The 26,167-nt window shown below is 45.7% G+C and overlaps 1 protein-coding gene across 3 annotated transcripts in view; it reads left to right on the plus strand.

The window, feature by feature from the left end:
• LOC137372636 (atrial natriuretic peptide receptor 2-like) overlaps window positions 1–26,167 on the plus strand; it is a 168,811-nt gene that overhangs the window by 104,375 nt on the left and 38,269 nt on the right. For all 3 annotated transcript variants that reach the window (XM_068036599.1, XM_068036602.1, XM_068036600.1), the window contains exons 17-19: window positions 10,335–10,428; window positions 10,539–10,626; window positions 12,325–12,464. In XM_068036599.1, coding sequence (XP_067892700.1) covers window positions 10,335–10,428; window positions 10,539–10,626; window positions 12,325–12,464 — 322 coding nt within the window. The remainder of the gene's footprint in view (window positions 1–10,334; window positions 10,429–10,538; window positions 10,627–12,324; window positions 12,465–26,167) is intronic.

Here is a 26,167-nt window from a genome sequence, read left to right on the forward strand (position 1 = left end):
TCTGACATTGCAGCACTCCTTCAGTTTGACATTGCAGCACTCCTTCAGTTTAACATTGCAGCACTCCTTCAGTCTGACATTGCAGCACTCCTTCAGTCTGACATTGCAGCACTCCTTCAGTCCGACATTGCAGCACTCCTTCAGTCCGACATTGCAGCACTCCTTCAGTCTGACATTGCAGCACTCCTTCAGTCTGACATTGCAGCACTCCTTCAGTCTGACATTGCAGCACTCCTTCAGTCTGACATTGCAGCACTCCTTCAGTCTGACATTGCAGCACTCCTTCAGTCTGACATTGCAGCACTCCTTCAGTCTGACATTGCAGCACCCTTTCAGTCTGACATTGCAGCACTCCTTCAGTCTGACATTGCAGCACTCCTTCAGTTTGACATTGCAGCACTCCTTCAGCCTGACATTGCAGCACTCCTTCAGTTTGACATTGCAGCACTCCTTCAGTCTGACATTGCAGCACTCCTTCAGTTTGACATTGCAGCACTCCTATAGTCTGACATTGCAGCACTCCTTCAGTCTGACATTGCAGCACTCCTTCAGTTTGACATTGCAGCACTCCTTCAGTCTGACATTGCAGCACTCCTTCAGTCCGACATTGCAGCACTCCTTCAGTTTGACATTGCAGCACTCCTTCAGTCTGACATTGCAGCACTCCTTCAGTTTGACATTGCAGCACTCCTTCAGTCTGACATTGCAGCACTCCTTCAGTTTGACATTGCAGCACTCCTTCAGTCTGACATTGCAGCACTCCTTCAGTTTGACATTGCAAGACTCCTTCAGTCCGACATTGCAGCACTCCTTCAGTTTGACATTGCAGCACTCCTTCAGTCTGACATTGCAGCACTCCTTCAGTTTGACATTGCAGCACTCCTTCAGTCTGACATTGCAGCACTCCTTCAGTCTGACATTGCAGCACTCCTTCAGTCTGACATTGCAGCACTCCTTCAGTTTGACATTGCAGCACTCCTTCAGTTTAACATTGCAGCACTCCTTCAGTCTGACATTGCAGCACTCCTTCAGTCTGACATTGCAGCACTCCTTCAGTCCGACATTGCAGCACTCCTTCAGTCCGACATTGCAGCACTCCTTCAGTCTGACATTGCAGCACTCCTTCAGTCTGACATTGCAGCACTCCTTCAGTTTGACATTGCAGCACTCCTTCAGTCTGACATTGCAGCACTCCTTCAGTCTGACATTGCAGCACTCCTTCAGTCTGACATTGCAGCACTCCTTCAGTCTGACATTGCAGCACCCTTTCAGTCTGACATTGCAGCAGTCCTTCAGTCTGACATTGCAGCACTCCTTCAGTTTGACATTGCAGCACTCCTTCAGTCTGACATTGCAGCACTCCTTCAGTTTGACATTGCAGCACTCCTATAGTCTGACATTGCAGCACTCCTTCAGTCTGACATTGCAGCACTCCTTCAGTTTGACATTGCAGCACTCCTTCAGTCTGACATTGCAGCACTCCTTCAGTCCGACATTGCAGCACTCCTTCAGTCTGACATTGCAGCACTCCTTCAGCCCGACATTGCAGCACTCCTTCAGTCTGACATTGCAGCACTCCTTCAGTCTGACATTGCAGCACTCCTTCAGTCCGACATTGCAGCACTCCTTCAGTCTGACATTGCAGCACTCCTTCAGTCCGACATTGCAGCACTCCTTCAGTCTGACATTGCAGCACTCCTTCAGTCTGACATTGCAGCACTCCTTCAGTCCGACATTGCAGCACTCCTTCAGTGTGACATTGCAGCACTCATTCAGTCTGACATTGCAGCACTCCTTCAGTCTGACATTGCAGCACTCCTTCAGTTTGACATTGCAGCACTCCTTCAGTCTGACATTGCAGCACTCCTTCAGTCCGACATTGCAGCACTCCTTCACTCCGACATTGCAGCACTCCTTCAGTCCGACATTGCAGCACTCATTCAGTCTGACATTGCAGCACTCCTTCAGTCTGACATTGCAGCACTCCTTCAGTTTGACATTGCAGCACTCCTTCAGTCCGACATTGCAGCACTCCTTCAGTCTGACATTGCAGCACTCCTTCAGTTTGACATTGCAGCACTCCTTCAGTTTGACATTGCAGCACTCCTTAAGTCTGACATTGCAGCACTCCTTCAGTCTGACATTGCAGCACTCCTTCAGTTTGACTTTGCAGCACTCCTTAAGTCTGACATTGCAGCACTCCTTCAGTTTGACATTGCAGCACTCCTTCAGTCTGACATTGCAGCACTCCTTCAGTCTGACATTGCAGCACTCCTTCAGTTTGACATTGCAGCACTCCTTCAGTCCGACATTGCAGCACTCCTTCAGTCCGACATTGCAGCACTCTTTCAGTCCGACATTGCAGCACTCCTTCAGTCTGACATTGCAGCACTCCTTCAGTATGACATTGCAGCAGTCCTTCAGTCCGACATTGCAGCACTCCTTCAGTTTGACATTGCAGCACTCCTTCAGTCTGACATTGCAGCACTCCTTCAGTTTGACATTGCAGCACTCCTTCAGTCTGACATTGCAGCACTCCTTCAGTTTGACATTGCAGCACTCCTTCAGTCTGACATTGCAGCACTCCTTCAGTTTGACATTGCAGCACTCCTTCAGTCCGACATTGCAGCACTCCTTCAGTGTGACATTGCAGCACTCCTTCAGTCCGACATTGCAGCACTCCTTCAGTCTGACATTGCAGCACTCCTTCAGTCCGACATTGCAGCACTCCTTCAGTCTGACATTGCAGCACTCCTTCAGTCCGACATTGCAGCACTCCTTCAGTCTGACATTGCAGCACTCCTTCAGTCTGACATTGCAGCACTCCTTCAGTCCGACATTGCAGCACTCCTTCAGTGTGACATTGCAGCACTCATTCAGTCTGACATTGCAGCACTCCTTCAGTCTGACATTGTAGCACTCCTTCAGTTTGACATTGCAGCACTCCTTCAGTCTGACATTGCAGCACTCCTTCAGTCCGACATTGCAGCACTCCTTCAGTCCGACATTGCAGCACTCCTTCAGTCCGACATTGCAGCACTCATTCAGTCTGACATTGCAGCACTCCTTCAGTCTGACATTGCAGCACTCCTTCAGTTTGACATTGCAGCACTCCTTCAGTCCGACATTGCAGCACTCCTTCAGTCTGACATTGCAGCACTCCTTCAGTTTGACATTGCAGCACTCCTTCAGTTTGACATTGCAGCACTCCTTAAGTCTGACATTGCAGCACTCCTTCAGTCTGACATTGCAGCACTCCTTCAGTTTGACTTTGCAGCACTCCTTAAGTCTGACATTGCAGCACTCCTTCAGTTTGACATTGCAGCACTCCTTCAGTCTGACATTGCAGCACTCCTTCAGTCTGACATTGCAGCACTCCTTCAGTTTGACATTGCAGCACTCCTTCAGTCCGACATTGCAGCACTCCTTCAGTCCGACATTGCAGCACTCTTTCAGTCCGACATTGCAGCACTCCTTCAGTCTGACATTGCAGCACTCCTTCAGTTTGACATTGCAGCAGTCCTTCAGTCCGACATTGCAGCACTCCTTCAGTTTGACATTGCAGCACTCCTTCTGTCTGACATTGCAGCACTCCTTCAGTTTGACATTGCAGCACTCCTTCAGTCTGACATTGCAGCACTCCTTCAGTTTGACATTGCAGCACTCCTTCAGTCTGACATTGCAGCACTCCTTCAGTTTGACATTGCAGCACTCCTTCAGTCCGACATTGCAGCACTCCTTCAGTTTGACATTGCAGCACTCCTTCAGTCTGACATTGCAGCACTCCTTCAGTTTGACATTGCAGCACTCCTTCAGTCTGACATTGCAGCACTCCTTCAGTTTGACATTGCAGCACTCCTTCAGTCTGACATTGCAGCACTCCTTCAGTTTGACATTGCAGCACTCCTTCAGTCCGACATTGCAGCACTCCTTCAGTTTGACATTGCAGCACTCCTTCAGTCTGACATTGCAGCACTCCTTCAGTTTGACATTGCAGCACTCCTTCAGTCTGACATTGCAGCACTCCTTCAGTCTGACATTGCAGCACTCCTTCAGTTTGACATTGCAGCACTCCTTCAGTTTAACATTGCAGCACTCCTTCAGTCTGACATTGCAGCACTCCTTCAGTCTGACATTGCAGCACTCCTTCAGTCCGACATTGCAGCACTCCTTCAGTCCGACATTGCAGCACTCCTTCAGTCTGACATTGCAGCACTCCTTCAGTCTGACATTGCAGCACTCCTTCAGTCTGACATTGCAGCACTCCTTCAGTTTGACATTGCAGCACTCCTTCAGTCTGACATTGCAGCACTCCTTCAGTCTGACATTGCAGCACTCCTTCAGTCTGACATTGCAGCACCCTTTCAGTCTGACATTGCAGCACTCCTTCAGTCTGACATTGCAGCACTCCTTCAGTTTGACATTGCAGCACTCCTTCAGTCTGACATTGCAGCACTCCTTCAGTTTGACATTGCAGCACTCCTTCAGTCTGACATTGCAGCACTCCTTCAGTCTGACATTGCAGCACCCCTTCAGTCTGACATTGCAGCACTCCTTCAGTCTGACATTGCAGCACTCCTTCAGTTTGACATTGCAGCACTCCTTCAGTTTGACATTGCAGCACTCCTTCAGTCTGACATTGCAGCACTCCTTCAGTTTGACATTGCAGCACTCCTTCAGTCTGACATTGCAGCACTCCTTCAGTCTGACATTGCAGCACTCCTTCAGTCTGACATTGCAGCACTCCTTCAGTTTGACATTGCAGCACTCCTTCAGTCTGACATTGCAGCACTCCTTCAGTACGAAGCCTGTCAGCCGAGATTTTATGTTCAAGCCTCTAGAGTCCCTGTCTCAGAAGTGAGTGTACTGCCCAATGAGTCATGACTACTCCCCTAACTCTACCCTAACAAGCTCAGAACAGCATACTCTGTTGCAACATTCTATATATTTTTTTGTTTAAAGAGAATTCCACCCCCTTACCCCCATCACCTACAAATTCCACAGCATCCTGAGTTGGAAATATATCACCGATCCTTCATCATCACCAGGTCAAAACCCTAGCCCTAACAGCATTGTGGCAGTTCCTTCACCACACAAGCTGCAGTGGTACAAAGCTCACCACCGCCTCAAAGGAAATTAGGGATTGACGATAAGTGGTAGCCTTGACAGTGAAACCCATTTCCCCAGAATGAATGAATTAAAAAAGAAAATGAGGGTCTTACTTGAAATGACTGTGGACAGTCTCAATCCAGTCCTTATGTGGGCATGAATTCACTGGACAAACTGATCATAATTTAGCATGACATTGGGAATTCTGTTCAGAGTGTCATAAAAAATGGTCTCGTTTGGAAATATCAAAAGTTTATTTTGTTTTTGTTCTTCTGATTAAGAAGATAATGCCATGTTGTGAAGACAGAATTGTAAGAGATTTATTTGGCATCTGGTGCATGTTACACTTGGCCTTTGAGTACTAAATAATGATGAAAGTATTCTGGCAGTGGGATGCCTGATAAAAATACACCAAATAAATTGAAAGCAGCCTTAAGCATGATTAACACAGGTATAGCATTCTGTGTAGATCAAGAGGTTCACATTAACTGTGAGACAGCGGAAGGTCTAAGAGCACAGCAGAGATAAAGCAGTGGCGGAGAGAGAGATAAAGAGAGAGAGATAGAGAGAGATAGATAGAGAGAGAGAGAGAGAGATAGATAGAGAGAGAGAGATAGCGAGAGAGATAGAGATAGATAGATAGTGGTAGAGATAGAGAGAGATAGAGGTAGAGAGATAGAGATAGAGAGAGAGAGATAGCGAGAGAGAGAGAGAGAGAGCACTGTGAGAGGAAACCAAGACAAAAAAAAATCAAAGTTTGATGTCACAGGAAAGCAGGTAAATGATTGGTGGGTGAGTATTTATCTTTTCTCTCTTTAAACTAAGGCAGTCTTTCAAATTAGAAGCCGAGAAATTAATAACCTTAATCAGGGTGAGTATAACAGTGAGTGAATTAATAAGAGTAGTAGCGCAGAGCAGGTCCAGAGGCATTTATTCAAATGAATAGTTTAATAAAGGTGCCAACTAGATTCTAAAAGAGGGAATGGAGTTTTTTGTTAGCTTATGGATGGGCAGCTGCGACCAGTAGCTTGCAATTTCTGCGCCATGTGGGAACTCCAGGACACTCCATGATTCTTGGGCGACCAGGTATGTAGGGAGTGTTTCCAGCTGCTTCAGCTCAAGCTCAGGATTTCCGGGTTTGAGGGGCAGCTAGAGTCACTGCGGAGCATCTGGGAGCAGGAATGTCTCCTGGATCATACAGTCCAGGAGGTGGTCACCCCACAGGCAGTAAAAGTTCAGGATACTAGATGGGTGGCCATCCGGAAGAGGCAGGAGGTACAAAAATCTTCAAGGTGTGTGCCAATCTCAAACCGGTACTCAGCATTCGAGAATGCTGGGAGGACAGTCCAGACCATGGCAACAATGGGCATGAGACTGTACGGGAGGGAACAGCAAAGGATAAAAATGCAGTTGTTATAGGAGATTCCATAGTCGGGGGACAGACAGGCATTTCTGTAACCGTCATCGTGAGTCCTGCATGGTGTGTTGCCTCACTGGTGCCAGAGTAAAGGACATCACAGAGAGGGTGCAGGATATTCTGCAGGGGGCAGGGAGTGAGCCAGAAGGTGTGGTACGCATTGGTACCATCAACGGAGCAAGGGAAGGTATTGAGGTCCTACGGTCAGATTTTCAGGAGCTAGGGAGGAAGTTAAAGAGTAGGACCCCAAAGGTAGTAATCTCTGGACGACTCCCAATGCCATGCATTAATGAGAGTAGAAATAGGAAGATAGGGAGGATCAATGCATGGCTTGAAGCATAGTGCAGGAGAGAGGGCTTTAGATTCTTGGGGTATTGGGCAGGAGCCACCTATTCAAAAGGGATGGGTTGCACCTCAACAGGACTGGGACCAATGTCCTCGTGGAAAGGTACACCAATATGGTTGCGAAGCATTTAAACTAAATTGACAGGGGAATGAGCGCCAGCATATAAAAGTAGAAAAGAGGAGTAAGGGGAGATGGTGGCGAAGTGGGAATGTCACTGAACTAGTAATCCAGAGGTCCAGGCCATGCCCTGGGAGCATGGGTTCAAATCCCACCACGGCAGCTGGTGGAATTTAAATTCAATTAATTAATAAGTTCAATTAATTAATAACAAAATCTAGAATTGATGGCTAGTCTCAGTAATGGTGCCATGAAACTATCATCGATTGTCATAAAAACCCATCTCATTCACTAATCTGCTTTCGGAAAGGAAATCTGCTGTCCTTTCCTGGTCTGGCCTACATGTGACTCCTGATCCACAGCAATGTGGTTGACTCTTAACTGCCCTCTGAAATGGCTTAGCAAGCCATTCAGTTGCAAGGGCAATGAAGGATCGGCAACAAATGTTGGCCACACATCCCATGAAAGAATAAAAAAAACACATGATGTAAGAGTGTTGAACAATACTTGAGAATGGAGTAGTTCCATATTAGAAAGGAGCAGACTAAGAAGGACGATGAGGAATGCAAAGACAGGGTTACAATGCATGCATGAAAATGCACAAAGTGTGCTGAATAAGGTTGGTGAGCTACAAGCACAAATAGCAGTATGGGAATATGATTTAGTGGCAATAACAGAAATGTGGCTTAAAAATGATGAGGACCAGTGTTTAATATACAAGGGTATAAAGTGTTTAGAGAAGGAGAAAAGAGAATGTTGGAAAGAGAGGATGTATTTGAGGGGGCAAGGACAGAATCCATTTGATTAGAGTTGAGAACCAAAAAGGGGATGATCACACAACTGGGGGTGTTCTATAGGCCTCCAAATAATGACAGGGAGAGATAGAGGAGCAAATCTGCAGGGAAATCACAGAGATGTGCAAGAGTGGTCATATTTGGGGACTTTAATTACCCAAATATTGATTGGGATAATTTTAGAGTAAAGGGGAAGAAGGGGGAAGAATTTCTGAAATTCCTTGATCAGTTTGTTCTCTGCCCAACTAGAAAGGAGGCATTGCTGGATCTCGTGCTGGAAAATCCCGAGACAAGGAGACCAAAGAAGAAGTAAGAGGTGGAGTGGGGCCTATTAGGGACAGAGGATGATATATACTTAGAGGCATAGGGCAAGGGTATAATACTTAATGAGTACTTTGTATCAGTGTTTACTAAGGAAGAGGAATCTGACAAAATATCAGTAGAAGCAGAGAGGCAATGGATGGGGTAAAAATTGAGAGGGAGGTGGTACTGGAAAGGCTGGCTATGCTTAGAGTAGATAAGTCACTTGGTCCGGATCGCTTGCATCCCAGGTTGCGAAAGGAAGTGGGGGTGAGATAGCGGAAGGGCTTGTCATAATCTTCCAGTCTTCCCTAGATCTGGGGAGGTGCCAGAGGATTGGCGAGCACCAAATGAAAGGGTTTAAGGACAGTCCTAGCAACTACAGTCCAGTTAGTTTAACATCAGTGTTGGGAAGGCATTAGAAATTATAATGAGGGAAAAAATTAACAGGCACTTGCAGAGGCTTGAGTTAATTAAGGAGAGCCAGATTTGTAAAAAGCAGATCATGCTTGACTGATAAAAACTTTTTGATGAAGTAACAGAGATGATTGATGAAAGGAATGCAGTAGATGTTGTTTATATGGATTTTAAGAAAGTGTTTGATAAAGTACCACATAAAAGGCTGGTTAACAAAATTGAGGCTCATGGAATAGGAGGGTCAATGTTCACTTGGATAAAAAAAATTGGCTTAAGGATGGAAGACAGTGGGTCATGGTAAATGTTTTTTTTCAGACTGGAGGATGGTGGACAGTGGTGTTCCCCAAGGGTCAGTACTGGGACCACTGCTTTTTTTGCTATATATAAATGACTTGGATCTTGGAATAAAGAGTAGAATTTCAAAATTTGCCGATGATACTAAACTTGGAGGAGTGGCAGTGAGGATGATACGAACCATCTGCAACAGGACATAGAGAGACTAGCAGAATGGGCAGCCAAGTGGCAGATGGAATTTAATACAGACATGTGTGAAGTGATGCATTTTGGCAGAAGGGCTAGGGTGAGGCAATATAGACTTAATGGCACAGTTCTACAGAGTGTGCAGGAACAGAGGGACTTTGAAGGTGACAGGACCTTTTGAGAGAATGGCTAGCAAAACATATGGGATCTTGGGCTTCATAAATAGAGGCATAAAGTACAAAAGGAAGGATGTTATGCTAACCCTTTATAAAGCTGTGGTTAGGCTCCATCTGGAGTATTGCATCCAGTTCTGGTCACCACACTTTAGGAAGAATGTGAGGGTCCGTGAGAGGGTGTGGAGGAGATTTACCAGAATGGTTCCAGGGATGGGGGATTTTAGTTACAAGGTTAGGTTGGAAAAGTTGGGTTTGTTCTCCCTGGAGCAAAGGAGATTGAGAGGAGATTTGATAGAGGTGTACAAGATTATGACAGGTTTAGATAAGATAGACAAGGAAAAACTGTTCCCGTTAACTGATGGTACAGGGACTAGGGGACACAGATTGATGGTTTTGGGCAAGAGATGCAGGGGGAATGTGAGGAAGAACTTTATTAAGCAGCAAGTGCTAATGACCTGGAACTCGTTGCCCACGAGGGTGGTGGAAGTGGAGACAATCAATGATTTCAAAGGAGATTGGATGGGCACTTGGAGGAAATAAACTTGCAGGGTGACAGGGATCAAAGGGGGAGTGGGACTGAATAGATAGCTCTGTGGAGAGCTGGCATGGACTTGATTGGCCGAATTGCCTCCTTCTGTGCCGTAAATGACTCTATGACTCTATGACCTTAACTACTTTATCCTGTTCTGCTCATGGCTGCACAATCTCATTGAAAATGTATCTATTAATCCAAACTCTGTTTCATTAGCTAGAAACAAGCATGTCTTTGGATAGTAAGGAGTGGTGTTGATGTTGCAAATGTGCCATAGTTGCATTGATGGTCCAATCAGAAATATCTACCTGCTTATCTATTGGGTAGATATTCCCCAAAATGGCAAGGTCACCTGATCACCATCAGACCCACTGAGGTTATGGTGCCTGAACAAGTAAAATTTCGATTTATTTTACATAGCTTTCCAGGATTTCTGCTAAAGGGACCATGTTCCACAATTCTGGCTGTTTTCTAATTAGGGCCATTGGTTTATTCCATTTTAATGTCTGTGCTTCCATAATTTTCACCAGTATTTTTGGGAGTGCATTATATCCACTTTCATTCAATAAAATTGCAACTGACCACCTCGCCAATCATACCATGCTCAGTTAACACATGAGGGACCTCTTCCATTGTTTACCTGTAGATGGAAAAGTACAGCAAGCACTTGGAAGTTATTGTGGCTGAAAGGACCCAAGATCTCCTACAAGAAAAGCAAAAGACTGATTGCCTCTTATACAGTAAGATATCTCAGTTAACATTCAGTCTGTGTCATTATTCAGAGAGAACATTCACAGTGCATGGTGTGTGAAACCTTATTGAATGTACTTACTATTGTATATGTCACCAGGCATGTTACCAAAGGAAGTAGCTGACGATCTCCGACAAGGGATTACTTCACAAGCTCAAAGTTATTCGAATGCTACGGTGTTTTTCAGGCATGTCACTTAGGTGTTGTGAATCTGATTTCACTGTTGTGATGGTGGGAGTGTTGTTATTGATGGTGTCACTGTTGTCACTTTTCTGCTGTTGACAAGTCTAATGAAGGGCTTCTATTTTTGGCGTGAATTTTGCACTCACCAAGGTGTTAGCCATAGAGCACGAAACACTTTCTATTCATATACCCAACGTCAGCATCAAGCACTCTCAGGTCAGACACAGCACAATTAGATGCAGAGTGAATCTCATCTGCCCTACCCCAATCTTAAAGTGCCCCCATACTTAGAGGAACAGTAAATGCTGGAAATATTCAGCAGGTCAGGCAGAATCTGTGGAAAGAGAAACAGAGATACCATTTCATGAGCTTTCTTCTGAGCTGAGTTTCTCTCTCCACTGATGCTACCTGACCTGCTGAGTATCTTCAGCATTTTCTGTTTTTAACTACAGATTTAGAGCATCCGCAGAATTTTGCTTTTGCAGTAAAGGGACTATTTTTTGTTCCATTTGCTAAGTCAACACTGAGGTGACACTTCTGAATGAGATCGCCAATGTATTTATAAGTGCTAACTTACATTCTGGGCCAATGATCATTGTGGATTTGATCAGGCCTGAATTTGAGAGTGGGGAAAGTTACTTCAGATAATATTTAAGCCTTTGTGATCTGTAGGAACCCATATGTCATCACTGAGCTCATCTGTAATTGGCTGGTGTTGCAGAGCGCACTCTGATGTACTGTGCGAACACTAAATTGCTTTCCTTTCCCATCCTCAAAGAATGACCATTTGCATTGACCCGTAAGCTATCTTCATACCAAGTTTAAACTCTTCTCAGCATGTGTGAAGTTGCATTTAATTAATTATTATACTTTTATTTCCGTCAAAACGATGGATGTAAGATGAGAAGCGCTGGTTTAAGTTTAGATTTTTTTTTAGATTTTGAGATACAGCACTGAAACAGGCCCTTTGGCCCACCGAGTCTGTGCCAACCATTAACCACCCATTTATACTAATCCTACACTAATCCCATACCTATACTAGGGGCAATTTATAATGGCCAATTTACCTATCAACCTGCAAGTCTTTTGGCTGTGGGAGAAAACTGGAGCACCCGGAGGAAACCCACACAGTCACAGGGAGAACTTGCAAACTCCGCACAGGCAGTACCCAGAATTGAACCCGGGTCGCTGGAGCTGTGAGGCTGCGGTGCTAACCACTGCGCCACTGTGCCGCCTACTACAGTGAGAATAAGTTACGACTGGGGTTTCTTTCCAACTGGCTGTAAAAACTATTTTCTCCTTTTAAAATAATACAATGATTATTCCCTAAATTCGCCAGTTCCTATCCCTTCATATATTTTGATCGGAGAGGGTAATTATTCCAGTTATGTTTCTGATTTGACTTGACTATTTGAATACACTCCTGGCTGGTCTCCCACATTCTACTCTTTGTAAACTTGAGGTCACCCAAAAGCTCAGCTGCCCATGCCTTTACTCACACCAAGTCCCATTCACCTATCTCCCTTGTTTTCACTGACCTACATTGGCTCCCGGTCAAGCAACATCTTGATTTTAAAATTCTCATCCTTGTTTTCAAATCCCTCCATGGTCTCGCCCCTCCCATTTTATTACATTAAAGGCACTATATAAATATAAGTTGTTGTTGTTAATGCAGAACACTGCAATTTTTTTCTCCTTTTAGTGATATTGTTGGATTTACTCTGCTGTCCAGTGCCAGCACCCCTTACCAGGTCGTGGATCTTCTCAACAGATTGTACACCAGCTTCGATGCTATAATTGATAACTATGATGTCTACAAAGTTGAAACAATAGGGGATGCATGTAAGTGTATTTCAAAGTAGGATAACTTAAGCGAAACAATTTGATTTTCATCGACATTTGTATATAATTTCTGATTTCTGGTGCGAGGGCATTTCACTTAGTGAAGCTCCAGGGTTTAAAGCACAGTGTGGCGTTAAATAAACTTACTGTTTTGGTGGCAACCACTTGCTAGGCCACATCAATGCCTAGAAAACCTGTGAGAGTTAGGCTCCTCATTAGCATATGCAAGGAGCCTAATGCTGGTTTTAGGAAAAGCCACCCACTGCCCCCCGCCCCTCCCCCCATCACTCGATACCTGTTTTGGGTACCAGATGTTTTTCAAGCAATGCAAGGGCTTAGGACAGTGGTCCATAAAATTGGGCCTCGTAGCATTCACTTTCCTGCTATACAAAGCGAATAGAAGAATGGGTATCGGTGGCAAGGGTATGGTGTGAAACCATGGCTCCCATTGCCAATGTAGTCAATGAAACGGGAGTAAAATGCAACAGAGTGAAAGAAGACTTTCATTTATATAGCACCTTTCAGGACGTGAAATATGTAATAGCCAATTATATACTGTTGAAGTGTAAAGTAGGAAATGCAGCAGCCAATTTGCACACAAAAAGCAATGTGCTAATGACCAGATCATCCGTTTTCGAGGTTGAGGGATAAATATTGGGCAGGACAGGAGGAACAGCTCCTTTCTCTTCTTCACAATAGTGCCATGGGATCTTTTACATCACCTGAGAGGCCAGGCAGGGTTTAACATCTCTTCCGAAAGACAGAACATCCAACAATGCAATAGTCCATTAGTACTATTCGTAGAATCATAGAATGGTTACAGCACAGAAGGAGGCCATTCAGCCCATCGTATCTGTGCTGGCTCTCTGTAAGAGCAACATATCTAGTTCCACTCCCCTGGCGTTTACCTGTAGCAAATTCTTTCTCTTCAGATAATTATCCAATTCCCTTTTGAAAATCACAATTGAATCTACCTCCATCACACTCACAGGCAGATCCTAACACTCGATTTGTAGAACAGTTTTTCCTCATGTCTCTTCTGGTTCTTTTGCCATCACTTTAAATCGAAGTCGTCTGGTTCTGGAGCCTTCGGACAATGGGAACAGTTTCTCCTCTGCTTCTGCACCCCATTTAGAACTGCATCCTTTATTTTATATTGCCTCTCCTCATTCTCCCTACCAAAATGTATCACTTCACACTTGTATGCATCCCAGAGTACTTAAGGAAGTGGCCCAAGAAATAGTAGATGCATTGCTGGTCATTTTTCAAAATTCTATTGACTCTGGAACAGTTCCAATGGATTGGAGGGTAGCTAATGTAACCCCACTTTTTAAAAAAGGAGGTAGAGAGAAAACAGGGAATTATAGACCGGTTAGCCTGACATCAGTAGTGGGGAAAATGCTCGAGTCCATTATAAAAGATGTAATAGCAGAGCACTTGGAAAACAATGACAGGATCGGACAAAGTCAAGAGATGCAAAAATAATAGGGTAATAATAGTAGGGGATTTCAATTTCCCCTATATTAGAGGGGATAGTATTAGTGCAAAAAGCTTAAAGGGGGCAGAATTCTTCAAGTGCATTCAGGAGAGCTTTTTGAGCCAGTACATAGAGAGTCCTACAAGAGGAGGGGCGGTACTGGATTTAATCCTAGGGAATGAAGCCGGACAAGTGGTAGAAGTGGCTGTGGGGAGCATTCTGGGGATAGTGACCATAACTCTGAGATTTAAGGTTGTTATGGAAAAGGACATAGAGGGACCGGAAATAAGAGTACTGAATTGGGGGAATGCAGATATCAAGATGATAAAACAGGATCTGGCCAAAGTGAACAGGGAGCAGCTTCTTCTAGGAAAGTCTACATCAGACCAGTGGGAGTCATTTAGAAAGGAAATTGTGAGGGTTCAGGTGTAGCGTGTTCCTGTAAAGGTGAAGAGTGGGACCAACAGGTCAAGGGAACCCTGGATGTCAAGGGATATAGAGGATTGGATAAGGAAAAAAAAGGAGGCGTATGGCAGATTCAGAGTGCTGAAAACAGCAGATGCCCTAGAGGAGTATAGAAAATGAAGTGGAGTACTTAAAAAAGTAATGAGGAAACCGAAGACAGGGCATGAAAAAACACTGGCAGACAAGATAAAAGAAAATCCCAAGGCATTTTATAAGTATGTTAGGGGCAAGAGGATGACCAGGGAAAAATTGGGGCCCATTAGGGATCAAAGTGACAATCTGTGTGTGGAGCTGGAGGACATAGGTGGGGTTTTAAATGATTACTTTTCATCTGTGTTCACTATGAAGAGGGATGATGTAGGTATAGTGATTAGGGAGAGGGATTGTGATATACTTGATCAAATTAGCATTGCAAGGGAGGAAGTATTAGCTGTATTAATGGGTTTAAAGGTGGATAAATCCCCAGGCCCAGATGAGATGTATCCCAGGCTGCTATGTGAGGCAAGGGAGGAGATAGAGGGGGCTCTGACACAAATTTTCAGATCCTCTCTGGCCACAGGAGAGGTACCAGAGGATTGGAGGACAGCGAAAGTGGTACCATTATTCAAGAAGGGTAGTAGGGATAAACCAGATAATTACAGGCCAGTGAGTCTAACATCAGTGGTCGGGAAATTATTGGAAAAAATTCTGAGAGACAGGATTAATCTCCAGTTGGAGAGGCAGGGATTAATCAGGGATAGTCAGCATGGCTTAGTCAGGGGGAGATCGTGTTTAACAAATTTGACTGAATTTTTTTGAGGAGGTGATTAGGTGTGTGGATGAGGGTAAAGCAGTTGATGTAGTCTACATGGACTTCAGTCAGGCTTTTGATAAGGTCCCGCACGGGAGATTGGTTAAGAAAGTAAAAGCCCATGGGATCCTGAGTAATTTGGCAAATTGGATTCAAAATTGGCTTAGTGGCAGGAGGCAGAGGGTGATGGTAGAGGGTTGTTTTTGTGAATGGAGGCCTGTGACTAGTGGGGTACCGCAGGGATCAGTGCTGGGACCCTTCCTGTTTGTAGTGTACATTAATTATTTAGATGTGAATATAGGAGGTATGATCAGTAAGTTCGCAGATGACACGATAATTGGTGGTGTCATATATAGTGAGGAGGAAAGCCTTAGACTACAGAACAATACAGATGGGCTGGTAAGATGGACGGAGCAGTGGCAAATGGAGTTTAATCCTGAGAAGTGTGAGGTGATGCACCTTGGGAGGTCTAACAAGGCAAGGGAATATACAATGGATGGTAGGACCCTAGGGAGTACAGAGGGTCAGAGGGACCTTGGGATGCTTGTCCATAGATCACTGAAGGCAGCAGCACAGGTAGATAAGGTGGTTAGGAAGGCATATGGGATACTTGTCTTTATTAGCCGAGGCATAGAATATAAGAGCAGGGAGGTTATGATGGAGTTGTGTAAAACGCTGGTTAGGCCACAGCTGGAGTACTGTGTATAGTTCTGGGCACCACACTATAGGAAGGATTTGATTGCAATGGAGAGGGTGCAGAGGAGATTCACCAGGATGTTGCCTGGGCAGGAGCATTTCAGCTATGAAGACAGACTGGATAGGCTGAGGTTGTTTTCCTTGGAGTGGAGAAGGCTGAGGAGGGACCTGATTGAGGTATACAAAATTATGAAGGGCATTGATAGGATAGATAGGAAGAAACTTTTTCCCTTAGCGGAGGGATCAAAAACTTAGGGGACATAGATTTAAGGTAAGGGACAGGAGGTTTAGAGGGAAGTTGAGGAGGAATTTTTTTCACCCAGAGGGTGGTTGGAATCTGACACACACTGCCCGAAAGGGTGGTAGAGGCAGAAACACTCACGACATTCAAGAAATATTTAGATGAGCACTTGAAACGCCATAACAAACAAGACTACTGGCCAAGTGCGGGGAAGTGGGATTAGTTAGGACGGGTGCTTGATGGTCGGCTCAGGCACATTGGGCCAAAGGGCCTGTTTCTGTGCTGTATGACTCTATAACATGGATTTATGAAAGGGAAATCATACTTGACAAATCTACTGGAATTGTCTGAGGATGTAACTAGCAGAATAGATAAGGGAGAACCAGTGGATGTGTGTATTTGGACTTTCACAAGGCTTTCGATAAGGTCCCACATAAGAGATTAGCATGCAAAATTAAAGCACATGGGATTGGGGGTAAGGTACTGACATGGATAGAGAACTGGTTGGCAGATTGAAACAAAGAGTAGGAATAAATGGGTCTTTTCCCCAGTGGCAGGCAGTGACTAGTGGGGATCAGTGCTAGGACCCCGACTATTCACAATATATATTAATGATATAGATGAGGGAATTAAATGTAATATATCCAAGTTTGCAGACAACACAAAGCTGGGTGGGAGTGTTAGCTGTGAGGAGGATTCAGAGAAGTTCCAGGGTGATTTGGACAAGTTAAGTGAGTGGGCAAATACATGGCAGATGCAGTATAATGTGGATAAATGTGAGGTTATTCACTTTGGTGACAAAAATAGAAAGGCAGATTATTATCTGAACGGCGATAGATTGGGAAAGGGGGAGGTGCAGTGAGACCTGTGCACCAGTCACTGAAAGTAAGCATGCAGATGCAGCAGGCAGTTAAGAAGGCAAATGGTATGTTGGCCTTCATAGCGAGAGAATTCGAGTACAGGAGCAAGGATGTCTTGCTGCAATTATACAAGGCCTTGGTGAGACTACATCTGGAATATTGTGTGCAGTTTTGGTCTCCTTATCTGAGGAAGGATGTTCTTGCTATGGAGGGAGTGCAGCGAAGGTTCACCAGACTGATTCCTGGGATGGCAGGACTGACGTATGAAGAGAGATTGGATCGAATTGGCTTGTATTCGCTGGAGTTTAGAAGAATGAGAGGGGATCTGATAGAAACCTACAAAATTCTAACAGGACTTGACAGACTAGATGCAGGAAGGAGATTCCTGAAAGCGGGGGAGTCCAGGACCAGGGGTCACAGTCTAAGTATAAAGGGTAAGCCATTTAAGACTATGAGGAGAGATTTCTTCACCCAGAGAGTGTTGAACTTGTGGAATTCTCTGCCACAGAAAGCTATTGAGGCCAAATCATTAAATATATTCAAGAAAGAGTTAGATATAGTTCTTAGGGCTAAAGGGATCAAGGGATACGGGGAGAAAGCGAGAACAGGGTACTGAGTTTGGATGATCAGCCATGATTATATTGAATGGCGGAGCAGGCTCGAAGGGGCAAGTGGCCTACTCCTGCTCCTATTTCTATATGTTTCTACGTTTCTATGAAATTTCATCTGCCACGTGTCTGCCCATTCCACCAGCCTACCTATGTCCTCTTGATGTTTATCACTATCCTCTTCACAGTTCACAATACTTCCAAGTTTGGTGTCATCTGCAGATTTTGAAATTGTGCCCTACACACCCAAGTCTAGTTCATTAATCTAGATCAAGAAAAATGATGGTCCTAATGCTGATTCCTGGCAAACTCCACTATATACCTTCCTCCAGTCTGGAAAACAACCGTTCACCACTACTTTCTGTTTCCTGTCACTCAACCAATTTCATATCCATGCTGCCACTGTTCCTTTTATTCCATAGTCTTCAACTTTGCAGACAAGCCTGTTCTGTGGTATTTTATCAAATTCCTTTTGGAAGTCCATGTACACCCCACCAACTGCATTCCCTTCATCAACCCTCTCCATTACCTCATCAAAAAACTCAATCAAGTTATTTAATTTGCTCTTAACAAATCCATGCTGGCTTTCCTTAATCAATCCACATTTGTCCAGGTGACTGTTAATTCTTTTTCCCTGATTATCATTTCTACAAGCTTTCCCACCACGGAGGTTAAACTGACTGGCTTGCAGTAGCTGGGCTTATCCTTATTCCCTTGTGTGATATTTGCAATTCTCCAGTCCTCTGGCACCACCCCTGTATCTAAGGAGGATTGGAAGGTTATGTCCAGTGCCTCTGCAATTTCCACCCTTACTTCCCTCAGTATGGTTGGATGTATCGCATCGGGCCTGGTATCAACCTTAGGTACAGCCAGCCTTTCTAATCAATTCTCTTCATCAATCTTTTAGTCCATCCAGTGTCTCAACTACTTCCTCTTTCACTATGACTTTGGCAGCATTTTCTTCCCTGGTAAAGACAGATGCAAAGTACTCATTTAGTACCTCAGCCACATCCTCTGCCTCCATGCAAAAATTTCCTATTTGGTCCTTAATTGGCCTCACGCCTTCTTTTACCACCCTTTTACCATCGATATGTATATAGAAGACTTTTGGATTCCCTTTTATGTTACCTGCCATTCTCTTCTCATACTCTCTCTTTGCTGTTCTTATTTTTTTTCACTTCCCCTCTGAACTTTCTATATTCTGCCTGGTTCTCACTTGTATTATCAAACGAACATAGAAACATGGAAAATAGGAGCAGGAGTAGGCCATTTGGCCCTTCGAGCCTGCTCCGCCATTCATTATGATAATGACTGATCATCCAACTCAGTAACCTGTTCCTGCTTTCGCCCCATACCCTTTGATCCCTTTAGACCCTAGAGCTATATCATCTCCTTCTTGATGGCTTCTTGATGGGGGCGGCACAGTAGCGCAGTGGTTAGCACCGCAGCCTCACAGCTCCAGTGACCTGGGTTCAATTCTGGGTACTGCCTGTGTGGAGTTTGCAAGTTCTCCCTGTGTCTGCGTGGGTTTCCTCCGGGTGCTCCGGTTTCCTCCCACATGCCAAAAGACTTGCAGGTTGATAGGTAAATTGGCCATTACAAATTGCCCCTATTATAGGTAGGTGGTAGGGAAATATAGGGACAGGTGGGATGTGGTAGGAATATGGAATTAGTGTAGGATTAGTATAAATGGGTGGTTGATGGTCGGCACAGACTCGGTGGGCCGAAGGGCCTGTTTCAGTGCTGTATCTCTAAATTAAACGAAACTAAAAAAAAAACATACAAAGTTTTGGCCTCAACTGCTTTCTGTGGTAGTGAATTCCACAGGCTCACCACTCTCAGGGTGAAAGATTTCTCCTCATCTCAGTCCTGGATGGTTCACCCTGTATCCTTAGACTATGACCACTGGTTCTGGACTCCCCCACCATCAGGAACATCCTTTCTGCAGCTACCCTGTCAAGTCCTGCTAGAATTTTATAGGTTTCTATGAGATCCCCCCTCACTCTTCTGAACTCCAGCTAATATAATCCTAACCGACTCAATCTCTCCTCATACATCAGTCCCACTATCCCAGGAATCAGTCTGGTGAACCTTCGCTGCATTCCCTCTCTAGCAAGAACATCCTTCCTCAGATAAGGAGACCAAAACTGCACACAATATTCCAGGTGTGGCCTCACCAAGGCCCTGTATAATTGCAGCAAGACATCCCTGCTCCTGTACTCGAATCCTCTCGCTATGAAGGCCAACATACCATTTGCATTTTCTACCACCTGTTGGACCTGCATGCTTACCTTCAGCGACTGGTGTATGAGAACACCCAGGTCTCGCTGCATATTCCCCTCTCTCAGTTTATAGCCGTTCAGATAATAATCTGCCTTCCTGTTTTTGCTACCAAAGTGGGTAACCTCATATTTATCCACATTATACTGCATCTGTCATGCATTAGCCCACTCACTCAACTTGTCCAAATCACCCTGAAGCCTCTCTGCATCCTCCTCACAACTGACCCTCCCACCCAGTTTTGTGTCATCAGCAAATTTGGAGATATTACATTTAGTTCCCTCATCTAAATCATTAATATATATTGTGAATAGCTGGGGTCCTCGCACTGATCCCTGCGGTACCCCACTAGTCACTGCCTGCCATTCGGAAAAAGACCCATTTATCCCTACTCTTTGTTTCCTGTCTGCCAACCAATTTTCTATCCATCGCAATACACTACCCCCAATCCCATGTGCTTTAATTTTACATGCTAATCTCTTATGTGGGACTTTGTCGAAAGCCTTCTGAAAGTCCAAATAAACCACATCCATTGGCTCCCCCTCATCAACTCTACTAGTTACATCCTCGAAGAATTCTAGTAGATTTGTCAAGCATGATTTCCCTTTCGTAAATCCATGCTGACTCTGCCCGATTCGACCACTGTTCTCTAAGTGCTCTGCTAGAATATCTTTGATAATGGACTGTAGAATTTTCCCGACTACCGACGTCAGGCTGACTGGTCTATAATTCCCTGCTTTCTCTCGAGCTCACTTTTTAAATAGTGGGGTTACATTAGCTACCCTCCAATCTGTAGGAACTGTTTCAGAGTCTATAGAATCTTGGAAGATGACCACCAATGCATCCACTATTTCTAGGGCCACTTCCTTAAGTACTCTGGGATGCATACCATCAGGCCCTGGGGATTTATCAGCCTTCAATCCCATCAATTTCCCCAACATCATTTCTCAACTAATACTGATTTCCTTCAGTTCCTCTCTTTCACTAAGCCCTGTGTTCCCCAACATTCTGGTATAATATTTGTGTCCTCCTTTGTGAAGACAGAACCAAAGTATGCATTTAGTTGGTCAGCCATTTCTTTGTTCCCCATAATAAATTCCCCTGTTTCTGACTGTAAGGGACCTACATTTGTCTTCACCAATCTTTTTCTCTTCACATACCTATAGAAACTTTTACAGTCAGTTTTTATGTTCCCCTCAAGCTTGCTCTCGTACTCTATTTTCCCCTTCTTAATCAATCTCTTAGTCCTCCTTTGCTGAACTCTAAACTGCTCCCAAACCTCCGGTCTCTTGTTTTTTCTGGCAGATTTATATGCCTCTTCCTTGGATCTAATGCCATCTCTAATCTCCCGTGTAAGCCATGGTTTGGCTTCCTTCCCCATTTTACTTTTGTGCCAGACAGGGATAAACAATCCGTGCGCTCTTTAAATGTTTGCCATTGCCTATCCACCGTCATCCCTTTCAGTAACGTTTCCCAATCTGTCATGGCCAACTCGCACCTCATATCTTCGTAGTTTCCTTTGCCATGATTCAGGACGCTTGTCTCAGAATCAACTACGTCACTCTCCATCTCGATGAAGAATTCTATCATATTATGGTCGCTCATCCCCTAGGGATCTCGCACCACTAGATTGTCAATTATTCCTCTCTCATTACACAATACCCAGTCTAGGATGGCCTTTTCTCTAGTTGGTTCCTCAACGTATTGGTCCAGAAAACCATCCCGTATACACTCCAAGAATTCCTCCTCTATGGTATTGTGACTAATTTGATTTGCCCAATCTATATGCAAATTAAAGTCACCCATAATTACAGATGTTCTTTTATCACACGCGTCTCTAATTTCCTGTTTAATGCCATTCCTAACATCACCACTGACATCCATCATATGCACTCTTTTTCTGTTTCATCTTACTCTCTATCTCTTTCAAGATCCAAGGAATTCTGGCTTTGTTTGTCCTACCTTTCCCCCTTCTGGAAATGCATCTCAACTATACCCAAATCACCTCCTCTTTAAACGCAATCCATCGTTCAGTTATAATTTTGCCTGCCAATCTTTGATTCAAATTTACCTAGGCCAGATACATTCTCAACCCATTGAGTTTGACCCTCCCCCAATTAATTATCTTTACTCTGGATTGCTCCTTGTCCTTTTCCATAGCTAACCTAACACTTCTGATACTATGATCACTGTCCCCTAAATGTTCCACTGCTGACATTTGATCCACTTGACCCACCTCATACCCCAGACGCAGATAGAGCAATGTCTCCTTCCTTGTTGGACTGGAAACATACTGCATTTGAAAATTCTCCTGAACACACTCTAAAATCTCTTGCCCCTCTCTGTCCTTTACATTACTACTTATTACCTGCACCAGATTCCACCCCCCCTCCCCCCCCCTTTACCCCCCTTCCACCCCCCCCCCCACCCCCGTCCCCTTCCCTGCTCCACCCTCTCAGCTCACCCCCTCACAACCCCGTCCCAGCCCGCCCCCCCCTCGCACCATCTTCACCCCGCACCCCCTTCCCCTGCACCCCCCCCACCCCCTCCCTCTACCCCTCCCCCTTGCATCCCCTCCTCCCACCGGCACCATCCTACACCTGTGTAGGGGCCCCAACAACCCCACTTGTGGGCGTCTCGGGAGAGACCAAGGCTAAGGGAGTAAACCCTAACAGAAAATCCGGAGCGGAACCCCGTAGGCGGTCATGTGTCACCTTTGGCATGTTTCCGGCAGTTCCTGCAGCCATACTGGTGCCAAACGTCGTGTCCTGCACTCCTTTGGACCCCACCAGAAAGGCCGAGAGGGGGGTTTTGACGACTGGGCAACTCTCAACCTCCATAAATTTGCCCAGGCATGCGCCATGGAGAGGTCACTCCATAGTTGCCTCACAGCGACTGAAACAACACGGAAGGCAGCAGTTACGGGTTATAAGTCCAGATAAATTGGCGTAGAAACTGGGCGCCACGGGTTGCCTTTGTCGGTGGGAGAGGTCATTGCACCTCACTGGACAGCTACCGCCCGCCTCAAACCGGGCAGCCCCCGGTCAATAAGGTTCTGTCCCGCCACAGTCTGCCTGCTTCAATGGGTGCTTGGAGCTCAGGGTCATTGCCCGAAAGGTGGACTGATACACCGCACCAAACAACATGAAAAAAGGAAAGAAGGTACCAGCCCTTCGCTTTGCAAGCTGGAACGTCAGAACTATGTGTCCTGGCCTGTCGGAAGACCTTACACAAATCAACGATTCTCGGAAGACCGCCATCATTAACAACGAGCTCAGTAGACTCAATGTGGACATTGCAGCACTTCAGGAGACTCGCCTCCCCGCGAGTGGCTCTCTAGCAGAGCAAGACTACACCTTCTTCTGGCAGGGCAGGGATCCTGAAGAACCAAGACAGCATGGAGTGGGCTTCGCCATCAGAAACTCCTTGCTCAGCATGATAGAGCCTCCCTCAAATGGCTCGGAACGCATACTGTCCATCCGACTGCTCACCACCTCTGGTCCAGTACACCTGCTCAGCATCTATGCTCCAACACTCTGTTCCGCACCTGAAGCTAAAGACCAGTTCTATGAACAACTCCATAACATCATTAGCAGCATCCCCAACACCGAACACCTATTCCTGCTGGGGGACTTTAATGCCAGGGTTGGGGCCGACCATGACTCATGGCCCTCCTGCCTTGGGCGCTATGGCGTTGGAAGGATGAATGAGAACGGGCAGAGACTGCTTGAGTTGTGTACCTATCATAACCTCTGCATCACCAACTCGTTCTTTCACACTAAACCCTGTCACCAGGTTTCATGGAGGCACCCAAGATCACGTCGTTGGCACCAGCTAGACCTCATTGTCACAAGGCGAGCCGCCTTAAACAGTGTTCAAATCACACGCAGCTTCCACAGTGCGGACTGCGACACCGACCACTCCCTGGTGTGCAGCAAGGTTAGACTCAGACCAAAGAAGTTGCATCATTCCAAGCAGAAGGGCCACCCGCGCATCAACACGAGCAGAATTTCTCACCCACAGCTGTTACAAAAATTTCTAAATTCACTTGTAACAGCCCTTCAAAACACTCCCACAGGGGATGCTGAGACCAAGTGGGCCCACATCAGAGACGCCATCTATGAGTCAGCTTTGACCACCTACGGCAAAAGTGCGAAGAGAAATGCAGACTGGTTTCAATCTCATAATGAAGAGCTGGAACCTGTCATAGCCGCTAAGCGCATTGCACTTTTGAACTACAAGAAAGCCCCCAGCGATTTAACATCCGCAGCACTTAAAGCAGCCAGAAGTACTGCACAAAGAACAGCTAGGCGTTGCGCAAACGACTACTGGCAACACCTATGCAGTCATATTCAGCTGGCCTCAGACACCGGAAACATCAGAGGAATGTATGATGGCATGAAGAGAGCTCTTGGGCCAACCATCAAGAAGATCGCCCCCCTCAAATCTAAATCGGGGGACATAATCACTGACCAACGCAAACAGATGGACCGCTGGGTTGAGCACTACCTAGAACTGTACTCCAGGGAGAATGCTGTCACTGAGACTGCCCTCAATGCAGCCCAGCCTCTACCAGTCATGGATGAGCTGGACATACAGCCAACCAAATCGGAACTCAGTGATGCCATTGATTCCCTAGCCAGCGGAAAAGCCCCTGGGAAGGACAGCATTACCCCTGAAATAATCAAGAGTGCCAAGCCTGCTATACTCTCAGCACTACATGAACTGCTATGCCTGTGCTGGGACGAGGGAGCAGTACCCCAGGACATGCGCGATGCCAACATCATCACCCTCTATAAAAACAAAGGTGACCGCGGTGACTGCAACAACTACCGTGGAATCTCCCTGCTCAGCATAGTGGGGAAAGTCTTTGCTCGAGTCGCTCTGAACAGGCTCCAGAAGCTGGCCGAGCGCGTCTACCCTGAGGCACAGTGTGGCTTTCGTGCAGAGAGATCGACTATTGACATGCTGTTCTCCCTTCGTCAGATACAGGAGAAATGCCGTGAACAACAGATGCCCCTCTACATTGCTTTCATTGATCTCACCAAAGCCTTTGACCTCGTCAGCAGACGTGGTCTCTTCAGACTACTAGAAAAGATCGGATGTCCACCAAAGCTACTAAGTATCATCACCTCATTCCATGACAATATGAAAGGCACAATTCAACATGGTGGCTCCTCATCAGAGCCCTTTCCTATCCTGAGTGGTGTGAAACAGGGCTGTGTTCTCGCACCCACACTTTTTGGGATTTTCTTCTCCCTGCTGCTTTCACATGCGTTCAAATCCTCTGAAGAAGGAATTTTCCTCCACACAAGATCAGGGGGCAGGTTGTTCAACCTTGCCCGTCTAAGAGCGAAGTCTAAAGTACGGAAAGTCCTCATCAGAGAACTCCTCTTTGCTGACGATGCTGCTTTAACATCTCACACTGAAGAATGCCTGCAGAGTCTCATCGACAGGTTTGCGTCTGCCTGCAATGAATTTGGCCTAACCATCAGCCTCAAGAAAACGAACATCATGGGGCAGGATGTCAGAAATGCTCCATCCATCAATATTGGCGACCACGCTCTGGAAGTGGTTCAAGAGTTCACCTACCTAGGCTCAACTATCACCAGTAACCTGTCTCTAGATGCAGAAATCAACAAGCGCATGGGTAAGGCTTCCACTGCTATGTTCAGACTGGCCAAGAGAGTGTGGGAAAATGGCGCACTGACACGGAACACAAAAGTCCGAGTGTATCAGGCCTGTGTCCTCAGTACCTTGCTCTACGGCAGCGAGGCCTGGACAACGTATGCCAGCCAAGAGCGACGTCTCAATTCATTCCATCTTCGCTGCCTTCGGAGAATACTTGGCATCAGGTGGCAGGACTATATCTCCAACACAGAAGTCCTTGAAGCGGCCAACATCCCCAGCTTATACACACTACTGAGTCAGCGGCGCTTGAGATGGCTTGGCCATGTGAGCCGCATGGAAGATGGCAGGATCCCCAAAGACACATTGTACAGCGAGCTCGCCACTGGTATCAGACCCACCGGCCGTCCATGTCTCCGTTATAAAGACGTCTGCAAACGCGACATGAAATCGTGTGACATTGATCACAAGTCGTGGGAGTCAGTTGCCAGCATTCGCCAGAGCTGGCGGGCAGCCATAAAGACAGGGCTAAATTGTGGCGAGTCGAAGAGACTTAGTAGTTGGCAGGAAAAAAGACAGAGGCGCAAGGGGAGAGCCAACTGTGCAACAGCCCCGACAAACAAATTTCTCTGCAGCACCTGTGGAAGAGCCTGTCACT

This window comes from Heterodontus francisci, chromosome 8 (genome assembly GCF_036365525.1).
Source record: "Heterodontus francisci isolate sHetFra1 chromosome 8, sHetFra1.hap1, whole genome shotgun sequence".
NCBI lineage: Eukaryota > Metazoa > Chordata > Chondrichthyes > Heterodontiformes > Heterodontidae > Heterodontus > Heterodontus francisci.